Genomic DNA, 17237 nt, shown 5'->3' with positions numbered 1-17237 from the left:
GCATAATATAGGAAGCCCAGGTCAGCCCAAATTTATAAATTTGTCTACTAATCTATCAGCTGATCAGAATGTTGAATACTGCAAGTTAATGAGGCAATTTGCTGATGTGTTCGCTTGGGAGTACAGCGATCTGAAAACATATGACAAAAATGTAATTCAACATAAAATTCCGCTTGAAAAAGACACTATTCCTTTCAAACAAAAGTTGAGACCAATGAATCCTATGCTCCTTCCTCTGGTGGAGAAAGAAATTAAAAAGTTGCTGGCTGCTAAAATAATAGTGCCTCTCAGATATTCTAAATGGGTGGCAAATCTGGTTGTTGTGAGGAAGAAGAATGGAGAAATCAGACTATGTGTTGATTTCAGGAATCTAAATAAAGGCTCCAAAAAGGATAATTATCCTCTGCCAAAAATGAAGCATTTGTTGTAGCAAGTCTCAGGTGCCAAAGTAATGTCTTTTATAGACGGATTTTCAGGCTTTAATCAAATCGTTGTGCATCCAGATGATCAAGAGAAGACAACATTTACCACGCCTTGGGGCACGTTCATGTATGCTAAAATGCCATTTGGGCTGATGAATGCTGGAGCCACCTTTCAGCGCGCTATGGATATAGCTTTTGTGGGAGAAAAGGATAAATTTGTGCTAATCTACCTTGATGACATAACAGTCTATTCCAGCAGCCATCATGATCATTTACAGCATTTAAGAAAGGTGTTTTTGAAGTGCAGAAGGTTTGGGATTTCACTCAATCCCAAAAAATCCCAATTCGCTTTGGAAGAAGGCAAACTGTTGGGGCATGTAGTGTCTGCTGCAGGTGTTCAAATCGACCCAGAAAGAGTCAAAGAAATTCAGGCCTTGGCTCTCCCAAGATCAAAGAAAGATATACAATCTTTTCTGGGCAAAATCAACTTTGTAAGGAGGTTCATTCCTAATTTTGCAAAGCTAGTCAAGCACATAACCTTCATGTTGAAAAAGGGAGCAGAGGTAAGATGGACTGATGCAGCAAGGAAATATTTTGATTCCATTAAGAAGGATATTATGCAAGCTCCTACTTTAATAATCCCTGACTATAGCAAGGAGTTTCACTTGTTTTCATTTGCCTCCAAGGACACAATCACAGTTGTTCTGTTGCAGCAAGATGAAGCAGGTCAAGAGCATCCAGTGGCCTTTTTCAGCAAGAATTTGAGGGATGCTGAGCTAAGGTATGATATTATTGAAAAGCAGGTTTATGCTCTTGTCAAATCTTTGAAAGCTTTCCGAGTATACATCTTTCATTCCAAAATAGTTGCATATGTGCCTTCTACTGCAATAAAGGATGTCTTAACGCAGCCTGATGCTGATGGAAAAAGAGCGAAATGAATTGTAAAAATGATAGAATTCAACATAGAGTTGAAGCCCACCAAGCTGGTAAGGGGTCAAGGGCTTGCTGAATTGTTGACTGAAGAAAATTGCAAGTCTTTGGACATGGATTTCTTGTTCACTGTGGCAGAAAATGGTCAAATAGAAGAGCATGAAACAGCTGAATCGGAGGATAAGCAGTCGGTGGCTGAAAGCCTAGCTTCATGTAGCTGGTATGCTGCAATAATCAATTTCCTTCTAAGGCTTGAAGTCCCTTCAGATTTCTCTCAAAGTCAAGAAAGAACTTTAAAGCTCAAGGCAACAAAATATTGCATCAATGATGGCTTGCTCTACTGGAGGGATCCATCAGGAGTACTTTTAAGATGCCTGGACAAAGAACAGTCAATAGAGGTTATGCAACAATTCCATGACAGCATGTGTGGAGGACATCATTACTGGAAAACCACAGCCCATAAGATTCTTAGAGCTGGGTACTATTGGCCCTCTTTATTTTCTGATGCATTTATTTTTGTTAAATCTTGTGATAGGTGCCAAAGATTTGAAGGTAAGCAGCAATTAAAATCCCTGCCATTAAAACCAATAATTGCAAAGGGACCTTTTCAGCAGTGGGGCTTGGATTTCATTGGTGAAATCAACCCACACTCCAGTGGCCAGCACAGGTGGATATTGGTTGCCACTGATTATTTTACAAAATGGATTGAAGCAATCCCAACAAGGAAAGCCGATCATAATGTGGTCATGAAATTCTTATCAGAAAACATTTTCAACAGATTTGGTTGCCCACATAAGCTGATAACAGATAACGCAGCAGCATTCAGGGCAAAAGAATTGGTGGAAATGTGTGATTCAATGGGCATTAAACTTGTTCATTCCACCTCATATTACCCCCAAGGGAATGGTTTAGCAGAATCCTCTAATAAAAGTCTGATTATTATAATTAAGAAGCTGTTAGAGGATAATAAGAAGAATTGGGATGCCAAGCTAAAGTATGCACTTTGGGCGGACAGAGTGACCATTAAGAGATCTACAGGCTGCTCTCCCTTCAAGCTGGTATATGGTACTGATGCTATTTTTCCCATTCAACTTACCCTCCCTGTGGCAAAGTTGCTCCAAACAGCGCAGGATGAAGAGGATGATATGGCAAATAGAATCACTGATCTAACAGAATTGTATCAGATTCGAGAACAGCTGGTTGAAAAAGCTACAACACATCAGCAAAAGGTCAAGGAAGCCTTTGACAAGAAGGCAAAAAGAAACAATTTCCAGGTTGGGGATTTGGTCATGAAATGGGATGCTTTTAAAGAAAAGAAAGGCAATCATGGGAAATTCGATGCTCTCTGGACAGGCCCATTCATCATTTCACAGATTCAAGGGAACAATACCTTCATACTGAAAAGTAGGGAAGGAGAACCAGTTTTTGACGGCCCAGTCAATGGGCGGTTTTTGAAAAGCTATGTGATTTAAGGTCTTTGGCCTTAAAGCTGTAAATATTTTGCTTTTATCGGTTTTTAGTGTAGCTATAGTAGACTCCATGCCCAATGGAACACTAGGAATTTTGGCTAATTTGTTTGTTGCTGCAAAGGCATTGATCTGCAGGTTCTTGAGACCTCACAGGGAGGATCTCATCCCTAGAAGGAGCCAGTGTTAGCTCTGCTATACAAAAGAATCAAAAATGGATTCAAAATACTTTCAAAGGCTGCAAACACACTTAAATGCATGTCAAAGGATCCATGGAAGCTGTTAAAATCCCCAAGTTTTGATTAAAAACCTTCCACCGAATGAAAAAGTTGAAAGAGGAAAGCCCTTGGAAGGGCGGAAATACACTATCGGGAGGCACAATTGCTCTAAAATCATAAAAAAACTCAAAAAGCAGGCTTAGAGGTCCGAAATCATATCAGCCGTTGGATCTGGTTGATCAACGGTCCAGATTGCGTCGGCATATCGCAGTCGGAGCAGGCGGGCAGTGGCAGCGACACAGGAGACCTCGCCGATGAGCGATCGCCGATATCGCATCGGCGTATCGCTATCGGCGCTTACAAAGGGGGCAAGGCCTTTTCAATGGTTATGTTTGCAATGCGATAAGCCCGGACTCGATGGTGCTATAAGTTATTTTTGATAAATTATCGGGTCCGCGGTGATATCGCTATCGGCGTTTTCTAATGGGCGGGGCCTTTACATATGACATGCCTCCGATCCAATGGGTCAGACCCGATGGCTTGATGAATGATTTCTGTTAAAATTTCAAATCCGCACTAGGGCCGCTTTTAATGATTTGGGAGCATTTTCATTATATAACGAAATATGAAGAAATACAAAGGAAGCCTTGGCGGGTGCCTATTGCGATGAAGTCTGGACCCGAAAGGGTCCGTGAATTAAAATATATATATGATCAGGTCCAGCGGAGGCATTTTTCATGTTTTTCCAATATTTCATTGTATTTTCAAATATGAGGAAAAGCGAGGGATTGGTGGTATCAGCCCATATTGCGATCGTCTGATCACAATCGGGGAAACCAAGGATGCATGACATATTACATTATAAGCACCAATATGATGAAGCCCGGACCCGATGGGTTTCCAAAGCAAAATGGTATAAAATTTCAGGTCCACCAGAGCCATTGTTTTATGATTTTGTAGCATTTTTATGTGTATTCTCAAGTATAGAGAAACAAAGGATCGACCAGCTTAAGGTATGCATTGCAGCCCAAATGACGGACCCGATAAATGATTAAGCCATGAATGAACCTTTTGAAGTCCAAGTGAAGCATTAATGGGCGGGAATGAGCAGTTTGATAGTATTTCACTGTTTAATAAGCAAAACAGTCATGATGGAGCCATTTTAATGTTCGGCGACTACAATTAAACAACAGTATGGCCGAGAAGGAAGCAGGACACCACAGATCCAGACAGAGCATTCAATGGTTATGGGTTTCACCCATATTTCATTCCACTTGCCCAAGGAGGACCGCAGAGAGCCAGAGAGGGTCAAATCTATTTAAAACTCACACAGATTTGTATCAAAGGCCCATTTTTGAATGTAAATATGGTTGGTGGCCATTTATGGGCTCCTCCATGCATTGTTTAACAGAGATGTTTTGTATTATAACACTATATATACTCAGAACTCAGATGTAATCAGATTGATGAGTGTTTGATGAATGAGAGCTTATTGTAGCCTTTTAACTTCTGGAGACTATAAATACCATGAGACCTGCAGCTTCTGGTCTTGATTTCCACTAATACAAGCTTCTTTTGCTATCACCTACTCACTTTTCACTTCTTCTATGTTCTAGGCTTTGCCTGCTTTGCATTTAGTTGATGTGCTGTGAATATTTGGCATTTGAGGGGCTGTCATCCCACCTCTATGTTAAAATTTAGTGGTTCATTGAAAATTGCTTGCAGGTTGCTGTTGTTCTAATACCAGAGAGCTGTCATCCTTGCTGTATATGGAATAGTAGTCTTGCAGACCTTCTAACTGGTTGCAGTTGGCCATCACAGAGCCTTGTGCATTTGCTAGTGCAATCAGTCTTCTCCATCATCACTTTTACTTTAAGCTGTGAGTAGTTGGTGGTTGAAAGCCTTATAGTTTGGGGGTCTTCACCCATGTCTGGGGTATATCATAGTAGGAGTGGTTATCTGGCTTAAAGGTGCTGCACATCTTCCATTTATCCATCATTTTATCCAACAAAACTGTTAAATTTTAATGTTCCTGAGCATCACTGATATACAACCTAGGTGAGTTTCTTGGGGTGATAACATTTCCTACCAGGTGAATTCTTTTTGTTTCTCTTGGTTTTCTTCCTGGTCTTTCGATGCTCAACTCCTTCTTGGCTAGAATTGGAATTTCTCTAATGGCTTGTAACAAAGGAATTTTGATACAAACATTCTTCAATTCATCTAGAAAATCATAATTAGGCAACAAGATTTGTTTTTCTACCCCTCCATCAATTTGTAATCTCTCAAGAAAAGGAGATGTAGAAGTAGATGCTGGTTGCTCAATAATAGGAGTTGTGTTTATTGATTCTTTTTGTTTTTCTTTTTCAATATTTTGGTTTTGGAGGGATGTTCCCTCAAAACTTTTATTGACTTTTAGAGAATCCTCCTCAGAAGTGTCTTGTTCTTGAATAACTATAGAAGGTTTTTCCTTTTCTAATATCCTACCAGATCTAAGTTGAACATCATTAAGATCTAGAGGAGTAATCATGTAAGTTGGAAATTGTTGTCCTTCTACCATGTAAGCATTCTGAGGGTTTTTATTGTTGGGGTTTGGTAATGGTTGGGTAGGTAGCTGATTTGGTTTTTGCTGAAATGGCAGTAAGAGTTGAGGATTTTGACTTTGTTGTGGAGGTTGTTGTGGAAATGGCAATGAAAGTTGAGGGTTTTGATTTGGAAGTTGTGGCTGCTGATTTTGTGGGGGAGGATAATTTTGATAAGATGGAGGATATTGGTAATATTGGGCAAATCTCCCATAAGGATTTTGTACCCCTTGTGCCCACGGTTGAGATTGATACTGAGATTGAGGTTGAGGCCAAGGTTGCTGCCAAGAATTCCAATTTGGTGGGGGTTGAAGATACATTGGATTGTTAAATCCTTGATTTTGTGGCCCCTGCCAAGGTCTTCTTACAACAAAACAAAGAGATTCTACAGGATTTGGGATTGTTTCCTCTTGAAAGACAGCCTTAAGACCTAGGATTGAAGGACAATCCTTGGTCTCATGACTTTCTGAACAAAATCATACAAGTTTCTACAATTTTTGCATCTAAAGGGTATTCCCTTAGAGCATGTTTCTTTCTGCATTTTGGACAAAACATGGCTAAAGCATCAGCCTCTTTTTTCTGCTTGTTTTGAATTTTAAGGGTGTCTAGCTACTCACAAAGGCTCCCTAGAATGTCAGTTTTAAACTCATCAAGCATATTGCCAATTTCTGCCCTACTTACAGATCCAGTTGCATATTTGTTTGCTCTAACAAGAGAAGGATCTCTCGGCCCTTTCCCTGTTTTAGATTTCCCTCTTGAGAGATGAACACATAGTTCTGCTATGTCACTCAATGGAAGTTGAGAGATATCTCCCTTCCCCATCATGTTAAGGATATCTATCCATTCATCTTTAATGGCCTTTAACAAAAGAACTTTCAAAGTTCCTTCATCTAAATTGTTCATATTTTCTCTTTTCAAATTATAGTTGAATCTCTCAAGCAAATCCTCTAATTTTTCATCCTCTTTTTGCATCATTTTGAACACCTCATCTTTATGATTGGTAGGCATACAATAATCCAAGTATCTATCTAGAAATGCCTATTTCATATCATTCCATGTTCTAATGGATTGAGTGACTAACCCCATGAACCATTTCAAAGCAGCCCCTTTTAGTGTTGAGGGAAAAAATTTGAGTTTTTGAGAGTCTTCTAAATAGTCATAGGTTCTGCACAAGACTTCAAACTCAAACAAAAATGTTTCAGGGTCCTCACTTGTCAACCCATCAAAGTTTGGGATGACAGATGGTGAGATACTTTTCATTGTTATATGTGTTTCCTCATCCACTATAGGGAATCCAAATGAGTTATCTACTTCCCTATTTCCTCTACCTCCTCCATTATTACCTCTACCTCCTCCATTGTTTCCTCTACCTCTCCCTCTACCCCCTCCTCCAAACAGTGAGAATTCTCCATCTTGTTCTTCTTCTGCCATTATAGTTTCTTCAAAGTCAGTATAGGGCTCAACCTGCAAGGTTATTCCCTCTTCCTCTGGTTCTTCTATTAATGGACTATGAGAGGGAGTTTCTACTTTTTCTTCCTCACCAGGTATTCCTAATTCTTCAACTGCAATAGGCTCCCTTGTGGAGGTGAAAAAGGTTATCCTTGTTGTTGGAGTTTCAAAATTTTTCTCTCCTAGGACTGTTTTGGTAGATGATGTAGGAGAATCTTCTGATTGAATTTCTGCCCCTTGAATTCCAGGAATCCTATGGCTGGGAGTATGAGTCTGGGATGGAGGTGTGTCTTTTCTAACTCTTGGTGGAGTAGGTGGAGTTGTAGGAATCGAACTTCTGCCCCTAGCTATAAATCTACCCCTAGAGTCTCTTTCTCTATGCATGTCATTGTTTTGTTTTGTTGTTTTTGTTTTTTTTATGAATGTAAGAGATAAGGCTACCTAGTTACACTTCCCTGGCAACGACGCCAAAATGTTTGGTCAATTTAGTGTCCTAAATTGCTCTACATAAATTATCAATCCGGGTATCGTAAACTGATGAAGTGTAGTGCACTATATGTGCTAGATGGCCCTTCTTACCTCACTGTTTTTGAGTTTTCTATTGTTTTGGGGGTTTGATCCTTTAATTCCTATTGTTTTGCAATGTACTTAACAAAATCTTGAATCTACTGCTGCTAAGAATATAGAGAAATGAAATGAGGACTAAAAGTTCTTTTAAGCCAAATTTGGAAGTAAAGTTTAACCAAGAAAATTAAAACAGTGTTTCTATTCCTGCTCTTATTATTGTTCCAAATCATGAACTAAAAGGACTCAAAAGTGAAATTGCAACTATCTATTATGAAAACAGAACTGAAATGAAATACTGAAAGTGAGATTACAACTACTGATTAGTCTATGGCAGAATCAAAACTTAATGAAAAACTGAAAGTGAATTTACAACAAAACTAATTGAAAGACTAAAACTAAAAATGAAATTGCAACTAATCTAATATGGAAACTAGATGAAGTGCTTTGTTACTCTACTACACAATTTTGGGAGAACAACTTCCTTGTGATAACATTTTGAGGAATTTCGTACTTCATCATTCTAATAGAAAATAAATACAAAAATGCAAGGCTCATTAAATAAATGAAATATCCAACCACTTGGTTTAAGATGAACCATCAACCAGAAGGGCTTTTTAGAAACATTCACTTACAATATGAGTCACTAAACTAGTAATAAAATGACAAAATAGTAATGGCATTGATCAGTTTTAACTAAAGATTTAAAGACTAAAGAACAGCAAATGAAATAAATTACTCTACACTATTGAACTCAACTTAAAGCTACTGATAAGAAACTAAAAAGAAATGAACAAAAGAACTATGCTGTACTAAAATAAAACTATTCTGCGTTAGTAAGAAGATGACAAAAACTGCATTATGAACAAAGTTAGAAAATGGTTATAAACATCATGGAAAAAACACAGTGAATTTACAGTTCAACTATGAAAGACAAAACAAAAATGAAATGTAACCTTAGCCAACGCAAGGGCCCTCTACAACTGCTGAGGTTAAATGTACTTAATCAACACTCCAACAAACGCTTTCAGGTATCCATGAAACACACAATCTTCATATTAAAAACAGAGAATGAGTTCTCAAAATTACAAAGCGGTAATCTAAACTTAACACATGAGCAAAATCGAATTGGTTCTGCGTTCTTCACACAGGTATTTATAGAGAAATTATACAACTGTTTTAAGGAGAAAAATAAGCTACAACAAAACACGTAGGTAGACAGGTACACAGAATCCTCTTCCTTAGTTGTTGGAGACATAAATCTAAGGTAATGGTTGTTGGATTCAGTTTGCACAAGTGGTTGATGAAGTCCGTGGCCTCAGGAAACTGCTTTGGATCCCATCACTGAGAAACGTGTACAAAATAGAGTCTTGTTTGCCTTAGGTTTCTATGTTTGACTTCCCTTTGACCAGAGTCTTCCTTGTCGACTTGGGCCAGGTGAATAGGACACGATCCATGCCCTGATGTTTTCCAAGCTGCCCATGTAGTCATTTTTCCCTCTTGACACCTGGAACCTGTAAAAGCATGGAAGTAGCTGCGAAACAGCTGATTAGCTGCAGAATGTGGCTGCGTTCCGTAGCTAAAAGACAAAAACTTATTCAAACAACAAACATAAAAGTATAACATGTAAATCATTAAAATGTTCTCCTTGAGGCAATGTATAATGGTGATTGATGATAAGGATGCATTTTTCATGGAAAAGCAAAGAAGAATGGATGAGAAAAGTTGCTAAGGAAAGGGCAGTTTTGGAGCTCAACACTTCCATAGAGTATTGAAAGTAGTACTAGAATTTAAAATTTTGAAATCTTGTAGTTTAATATTTCTCTGTTGTCTCCTTAAAATTTCACTTTCAGAAACTTCTTAGAAAAAGGATAGTGAGAATTCCAAAACAACTCATTTAAATTTGATTTCCAGATTAGTCACAAACCTATTTTCAACAAGTTATATCTCTGGAAGCATTATGAACTATATCTTGAAATTTTGACCACTTGAACCATGATATTGCTCCTCAATCTCTTCAAAATTTCACTATCTAAAATTCCCCCCAAAAAGAGTTATAATGAAAATGCCATTATGTCTCGATTAAAGAAGGAAAACTCTAATATCATAGTCTCTAATACCAAATGTAGAAAACAAATACCAAAACAACCTAAAAGTATAAAGAAAAGAAGCTCCACACTTTGAGAAATAAATGTAAGATTTAAAGATAAGTGTCTTCAAGGGGGCAAACTCCTTTTACAATAGAACACATGTACAAGAAAGAGATGAGATGATTCTAAAACAAGGTCTTCTTAGTGTATATATACGAAACAAAGGGTAAAATTACAATTAAAGGGTCTAGTTGACAACACTAGTATAACAATGAACATATAACTCACTATCTAGGACTTTACATGGGGCTTTATGTTTAACATGAGGCTTTGTCTAATGCTTAACAAATTCCTTTAAGTTAAAGTGGAAGAATATTGCAACTAAATCTTGAAGTGTCCAATCGCACAACCAAGCTTCCAAAATCTGATGCAAAAACTCCTAACATCTACCAATAAACACTCTCTTCAATTTCCTCCAATCTCTAAATGAAAAGTTGATATTGGAGAGCTACACTCTCTAACACTTTTTTTAATCCCCTCCCATCTCTATATGAAAAGTTGATATTGGAAAGCTACACTCTCCAACACTCTCTTTAATCCCCTCCAATCTCTACATGAAAAGTTAATATTGGACAACTACACTCTCCAACTAATAAGTGAAAAATAAAAAAATAATGACATTCATTTCCATGCCTCTCCTCCAAAACAACAAAAAAAAAATTAAAAGAAAAAGAATGTTCATTTCCATAATTGGTAGGTGGGAAACCACTTGGCACAAATCTATTTTTTAAAATTTATTAAAAGTCAATACAACCTAACAAACTTTGTAACACACTACAACCCTTGATAAGCATATTCTCTTGAAAATTAATCCAAGCACTCAATTAAAAAAACAAAAAAAAACCAACAAATCACTATCCACTTTAAATTAAAATAAAAAATCCACCTTAAATTGAAATAAAAAACCTTGACAGTATTATATAGTTATTATTTGCGTACATTATTTAGATTTAAGTAACCTAAATTAAAAATGTGATATTAATGAAGTTTGTAAAAGATATCGATAATTTAATTTAATTAAAAAATAACTTTGCTAATCTTTTCCAAATAAAAATATTTAAATGAGTTGAGCAAAGTTTGACTTTGCATTAAAAATGTCTGCATCTTTGGTGGGGTGTGACCTGTCAACTCGCCCTTAACTGGCTGGGTCGCTTCGTCTGGGTGGGGCCCGCAAATTATTTGTCTGGACTTAGCTGATTTGTCGATGGCCACATCATCTTGGAACTGGTACATTGAGTGCGTCATAAATATGAAAACTGATAGGGCCATTTGTGTAATGCAATTACTTTGGACTATTTGGAGTAGTGTTATTGGGGATCAGGGTCCACGTTGGTGAGTAGATACCCCATTTTTTATTTATTTTCCTATTGGATTTGATATTTAGCATCAATCTTTGAGATCCATGGAGATTAGAGGCCGACAACTATCTATGGAAGTTGGTAAGCTGTAATTTTCAAGTACGTTAAAGTGAGGCTCAAGTTCACAAAATTGACGTGACTATGAAATAATCTAAGAAGCTTCACAAAGTGCGTGAAACAATATTACATTTGAAAATATGGACCCTATAAATAAATATAACTTTGTCAAAAAATATATATATATGGTTATGGTGGGGAAAATGAATATTATTGCTGATACGGATCTAAATTGGCAGCACTCCAAAGTGTGAGATGTATAACAGAATTTAAGTGAAGGAAAATATATTAAAAATAATGAATTTATGAAGTGTAGATTATTTTATTGTTTTTCGAGAGAACTTTTCGAAATTTTTTTTGTTTAATTTTTCTAAAATCTGATTTGAAATTATAAGTTTGATGGGTAACCCCACAATGGAAGTGCCCCAAGGGTTTTCGTGGGCGCTGAATACAATTAAAAAACCAATTTAAATAACACAAATCAAGATTTCACCTCAAAATTTTCGACTGGATTACAGCACCAGAAAGTCCAAAAAGTCGTAGTAAAGACAACTCCAATTATTTTGGTTGAATAAGGTCGAGTCCTTACCAAACTTTTTTTTGAGATTTTTTTATCATTAAATTTATTTATAAAATAAATAAATAAAGAAAATAAAAAGAAAGGAGTTGTCTATAATGCGATTTTTTGGAGATTCCGGTGACGGAATCCGGCGGAAGAAATTGAGGTTAAATCTTGATTTCTTGCAGTTAAAATGGTTTTTTAACTGCATATTTGGATTCAGCACCCTCGAAAACCCCTGCGACGCTTTCATTGTGCATAAACTAGCTATCAAACTTGCGATTCCAATAAATTCCTGCCGGATTTCTACCGGAAAAACCCGCCGGAAAGGCTTTCAAAAAGTCGCGTTATAGACAACTGCAAAAAGAGATAATTATTGTTTTTTTTTAATTAATTTTATATTTAATTATTTTTATCAATATTTGTCTAATTTAAGTTGCTTTAATGATTAAGAGCCAATATTTGACTATCTCAATATTAATCTTTTGTTCTACAGAAAGAAATAATTAATAGCTCTTTGTGGTCCTGATGATGGATGGGGTCACCATCCGAAACGTTGGACCGATCACACTCATTACACAGTGTTAGTCCGGAAATCTCTAACAATGTGATTCACTATGGAACTCTCCAACTACTCAAAATAATTAATAATCAATTAAGAGAAATAAATTACATGTATTTTAGTTAACGTAAAAACAAGGACATAGTCTAACTTATAGAGAAAATGACATTTTTCATGACATTTTTTTGTTAATTTTAATCAAAATACGACAGAGATTTTAAAAAATTGAATTTAAATTATTTAATCTGCATTATTCCAGTGCCCCAAGGGTTCTTTATTGTGTTGAATCCATTTACGCATTCAAAAATGTATTTTAAATAAGGCTCTTTACTGTTTTGAATCCATTTATGCATTCAAAAATGTATTTTAAATAACAAAAAATCTTGAAATTGTATTGCCAGATTTTAGTGAATTTCCGTGAAAAAAACTATTTCTTATATAAGTTAGACCTTTCACTACATTTTTTCTGGTTAATTTTAATCAAAATAGGACAAAGATTTTTAAAAACTTGAGTTTAAATTGTTTAATCTGCATAATTCCAGTGCCCCAGGGTTTTTTAGGATGTTGAATTCATTTATGCATTCAAAAATGTATTTTAAAAAACAAGTATGGATATACTTTTATTTATTAAGAAAACATTCATTTAATAATAATAATTTTATTTTTAAATCACATCTCATGCACTTTATATATATATATATATATATATATATATAAGTGCATGAGAATCAATAAATGGGAGGCTTGTCACCAAGTAGCTACTTAGTGGTAAACCAAGTTTTCAACTTGGGCAAGGCCACTCATGGGTAGGCACACACATATATATAAGACTTGGGGCATGTCACTGAGGAGATCTGGATCTAGTAAGTGGGACACCGCCACTATACCCTTGAGTGCACACACACATATATATAAGACCTGGGGCATGTCACCCAGGAGATCTGGATCTCGTAAGTGGGACACTGCCACTATACCCTTGAGCCTGCACACACATATATAAGACCTGGGGCATTTCACCGAGGAGATATGGATCTCGTAAGTGGGACACTGTAGATATGGATCTCGTAAGTGGGACACTGTAACTATACCCTTGAACCTAAAAATCGTTCTCAAGCTTAGCTAGATAGGTAACCCAAATTTTGAACCTAGGTAGGGCCTCTATATTGGCTGGTAAATGCCTTCAGGTGGGGGATGTCCACGCTTAGCCCTAGACAAATGGGCTTAAAATATTGAAAAGAAAGACGTGGGGTGGACTATGTGGGGTAGGTCAAAAAACCATTTAATATAGTCTCTTTGGATGCAACCACACTTTCCACCACTACCTCAATATGTCCCATAACTCTATAGAGAAAGGAAAACATGGAGTGGACTATGTCTAGTAGGTTAAAAACCATTTAATATGGTCTCTTTTGATGCAACCACACTTTCCACCACTACCTTAATAAGTCTGATAACTTCATAAAAAACTTTGAGAAAATTGAATCATATAATTCTAAGAAAGAACAAAAAAAAATTGAACCTTGCCCACTAACAAAAATCTCCTCAATTCCTACAATGAACAAAAATATATTATTTTCATCCATTCTAAAAAAAATTTCAAGTGAGTATATACATAGTGAGAATCAGAAAGTAACGATAAGGGGAGTGGGAAGGGATTAGGGTTTTGGGCTGACAAGACCCCACTTCTACAACAACTACAACAAGAACACCTACCAAACATGCGGATGCAATCGCGTCGGATGGTTCAAACGACCTGTCACCCGTTCTGCTCATTTATTTATTCTCAACAAGTAGGCATGTCGAAAGCAAGGAAATGTAATCGGTTGTCCATTCCAATCAATCTTGGTCACAGTTTCCAGTCGTGGCAGCGAAAGCTTCACTAATCTGTCTCTCTGTCAAGATGGGGAGATCTCCCTGCTGCGAAAAAGCTCATACAAACAAAGGGGCGTGGACCAAAGAAGAAGACGACCGCCTCATCGCTCACATTCGAGCCCACGGAGAAGGCTGTTGGCGTTCGCTTCCCAAGGCCGCAGGTCGCTTGCTTGCTTGTACTCTGCTCTTCAATGGAATAATAACTGATTGTGAATTGAATAGATTAGGAGAAATTTTAGTGCTCTTCGAAAAAAATTTAAGAAATTTAATTTTAGGAGAGTTTGTATTGTTTTTTATTTTAAAGGTGGAAATGGATTTAGTATCATCTAAGAACTATTCAGAATGATTGGAACACTCAAAATTACCATCCAGAATGTTTGGAACACTCAAAATTATGAGTAATTGTAATTCAGATTTCCAAAACATATAACACTGAAAATACTGAAATTTCAATCAAAATTTCCAAAAAAATTTATCCTGTAATTATCATGCCACATCAGCTGTCCTCATCTGTCTGGATGGTTAAACAGAATCATGCATTTTTGGAGCAATATGAAGCACCGCTCAATTCACCATATTCCTCGTTTCAGAAATGATCAAGCTGACCTTCTGTGGAAGAAGGGTCTTACAATGGAGCCGGGTTCTTGGTCTTTGAGGGTCTCATGGTGATCTTTCTTATCTCATTCAGGACTTCTTCATCCCTTCATCCCGGGAATATGATCCTTCTCTTTCATTATCTGTTTACCTGTTTTGCATATAGACCCCTTTTGTTATATATGACTATAATAGCAGCTGATCTTGCTTTTGATACCTTATTGTACAGTTTCTGAATGTTAGTTCTGATCTCTTTGGGGATCCTATGACTGTCAAATTTTGATCCATTGACTGTCAAATTTTGATCCATTTGCATTCATATGCATGCAAGGTGTCTGTCCCTTGCCATATCTTATGTTCTTTATATTGTCTCAATATAAATCTATGAAGATTTTTCTCTCTAAAAAAAATTTGATAGTTGTAATTTAGATTTCCAAATTATATAACACTAAAAAATACTGAAGTATTAACCAAAATTTCCAAAAATTTCTACAAAACTTCTATTATTTTCTTTGCGAAATTGTGAGCTAGTTAGACTGGGATGTAAACTTCTTCTTGATTTTATGATGCAGGGCTGCTGCGATGCGGAAAGAGCTGCAGGCTCCGATGGATAAATTACTTGCGTCCGGATATCAAGCGTGGAAACTTCTCATCAGAAGAAGATGAGCTCATCATCCAACTGCATTCCCTTATCGGCAACAAGTAAGTAATTTCATCGCCACTATTGCTTCAATCAATTCCCTTAACAGCACTGATATTTATATTGAACCCCCCATCTGTCAAGCGCGAAGAAGTTTCTTGACCTGCCAATCCCAACTCTGAGGGGAACTTTTAATTGTGGATCGAACTGATGTCAAAAGCCTCTGAAACTGCCCAGGTGGTCTCTGATTGCAGCAAAATTGCCCGGACGAACGGACAACGACATCAAGAACTACTGGAACTCACACATCAAGAGAAAATTGGTGAGCAGGGGACTCGACCCCAGGTCCCATCGCCCTCTCTACCGTGGCCCTCCCCACAACAGCAACACTACGTGCCCCTCTCGGCCTGTTCCTGGCCACGAAATTCCGGCGTTTCAGAACTGCAGAGCGCCGGAGATAACGGATTTCTTCCAACACCACCGATCGGAAAGCTCAACTTTCGAGCAAGCTGCGACAGAGGAGCATCCCGACCTCGATCTTAATTTGTGTATCAGTTTGCCGTCTAATTTGCCCCCAGCCGCAAACAGAGCTTCGAGCGTCCATCGAACCGTGGTTTCAAATTTGTCTCTGTCAGCGCAGTGTGTTATCCATTAGGGCTGCCAGTATACTATGGCGGGTACTGCGAGAGCGGATATTCTGCACAGTGGCGGTTTCCCCGATACAGGGTTTTAGAGATGGGTTTTATAGATTGGTAAATTCTAGATTGGTAAATTCCTTATTAATAGGTTTCATAGGTTATATACTTAGTTTTAATGGTTAGCAGTATGTGTTTTGTTAAGGGTTCATATGTTCAAAACCAGAGGGGAACCAGAAGGAGTGGTTTTAATAATTAAGAGTATATGTTTCCTCCCTAAGAGTTCACAGGTTCAAAACCAGATGGGTAGTGTATGTATGCCTTAAATCGCTGGGTAGAGGTGGGTCCCTTGTCTCACAAACAAGGGGTCTTGTACACCAATTCGGTGTCTGGCTTGGCCGTAACCTTAAAAATGGAAAAAAAATAGTTTTTTTCAAAGATTCATATGGCGACAAGGCACAATGGAATTTAAACACAGAATAAAGACACAAATGGATGCTTCTCTGAGAGCTCCAGCAATCTGAAAGTGGTCCCACAAACAAGGGGATCTCATACACCAATTTGGTGTTTGACTTGACCATTACCTTAAAACAGAAACAAAAACACGAATAAATACTTCTCTGAGCACCTGAACAAACTGAAAGTAATGTTCAGGGGTTGAGAAACCCAATGTCAGACCCTACGATTGTTGTCTTTTTAAATGCTGCTCAACATTACAGTGCAGACTGACCTTGATAAATAAGGCTGTAGTGCGTCGTTCTGTACTTTGGACCTTGTAATCAAGGCACCATTGATTAATTGAAGTAATATGACCCTACAAACTTTAACATTGTCAGGTCTTCTAGTGTATGAATTTGTTACTTTGTTGTTTCTGACAGACATAACAGCGAAACTTCATTGAGAGGGCTATTTAGTGATGGTGAGAGAAATGGGAGAGTAAGTATGGTTTCACGTAACAGCGCGGGAAAACGAAAAGCAAAAGTAGCGGGGACCGACTATTACCTCAAAACCCTAGTGAATTTTTACATCTAACTTCGTAAAAATTTTGAAAAAAAATTACCTTGAAATTCGGTGTTGGGCTTGAGTTTTGGTGTTTGGCGCGTCTTTTCACTCTAATTTAAATATTAAAATACATGGATTCATATCATGCTACGTAATCATTTGTTATGATAAGTTAGTAAC

The 17237-nt window shown here is 37.3% G+C and overlaps 1 protein-coding gene across 2 annotated transcripts; it reads left to right on the top strand.

The window, feature by feature from the left end:
• Positions 1 to 14019: 14019 nt before the first annotated feature.
• On the top strand, positions 14020 to 16996 carry LOC149217368 (transcription repressor MYB4-like). Of its 2 annotated transcripts, none has more exons than XM_089392989.1 (3): positions 14020 to 14347; positions 15353 to 15482; positions 15675 to 16101. In XM_089392989.1, exons 1-3 carry the CDS (start codon positions 14215 to 14217, stop codon positions 15961 to 15963), a joined length of 552 nt encoding a protein of 183 aa, XP_089249115.1. In that variant the 5' UTR covers positions 14020 to 14214; the 3' UTR covers positions 15964 to 16101. The 2 variants fall into 2 exon arrangements, with proteins under 2 accessions (XP_089249115.1, XP_089249114.1); XM_089392988.1 differs by having other exon boundaries at positions 14029 to 14347; positions 15658 to 16996.
• Positions 16997 to 17237: the final 241 nt, after the last annotated feature.

This window comes from Pinus tabuliformis, chromosome 1_1 (genome assembly GCF_031772625.1).
Source record: "Pinus tabuliformis cultivar Carrire ecotype Pingquan chromosome 1_1, CPIR1, whole genome shotgun sequence".
Lineage (NCBI taxonomy): Eukaryota > Viridiplantae > Streptophyta > Pinopsida > Pinales > Pinaceae > Pinus > Pinus tabuliformis.
The sequence above is the reverse complement of the archived record's forward strand: the minus strand, read 5'-3'. Positions and strand labels throughout refer to the sequence as shown.

What these genes read in the sequence shown, in the direction of transcription:
- LOC149217368 (XM_089392988.1), top strand. Translation starts at nt 14,215, where the DNA reads ATGGGGAGATCTCCCTGCTGCGAAAAAGCTCATACAAACAAAGGGGCG. An exon ending in TTCGCTTCCCAAGGCCGCAG is followed by an intron (nt 14,348 to 15,352) that starts GTCGCTTGCTTG and finishes TTTATGATGCAG; the next exon opens with GGCTGCTGCGATGCGGAAAG. An exon ending in CATTCCCTTATCGGCAACAA is followed by an intron (nt 15,483 to 15,657) that starts GTAAGTAATTTC and finishes GAAACTGCCCAG; the next exon opens with GTGGTCTCTGATTGCAGCAA.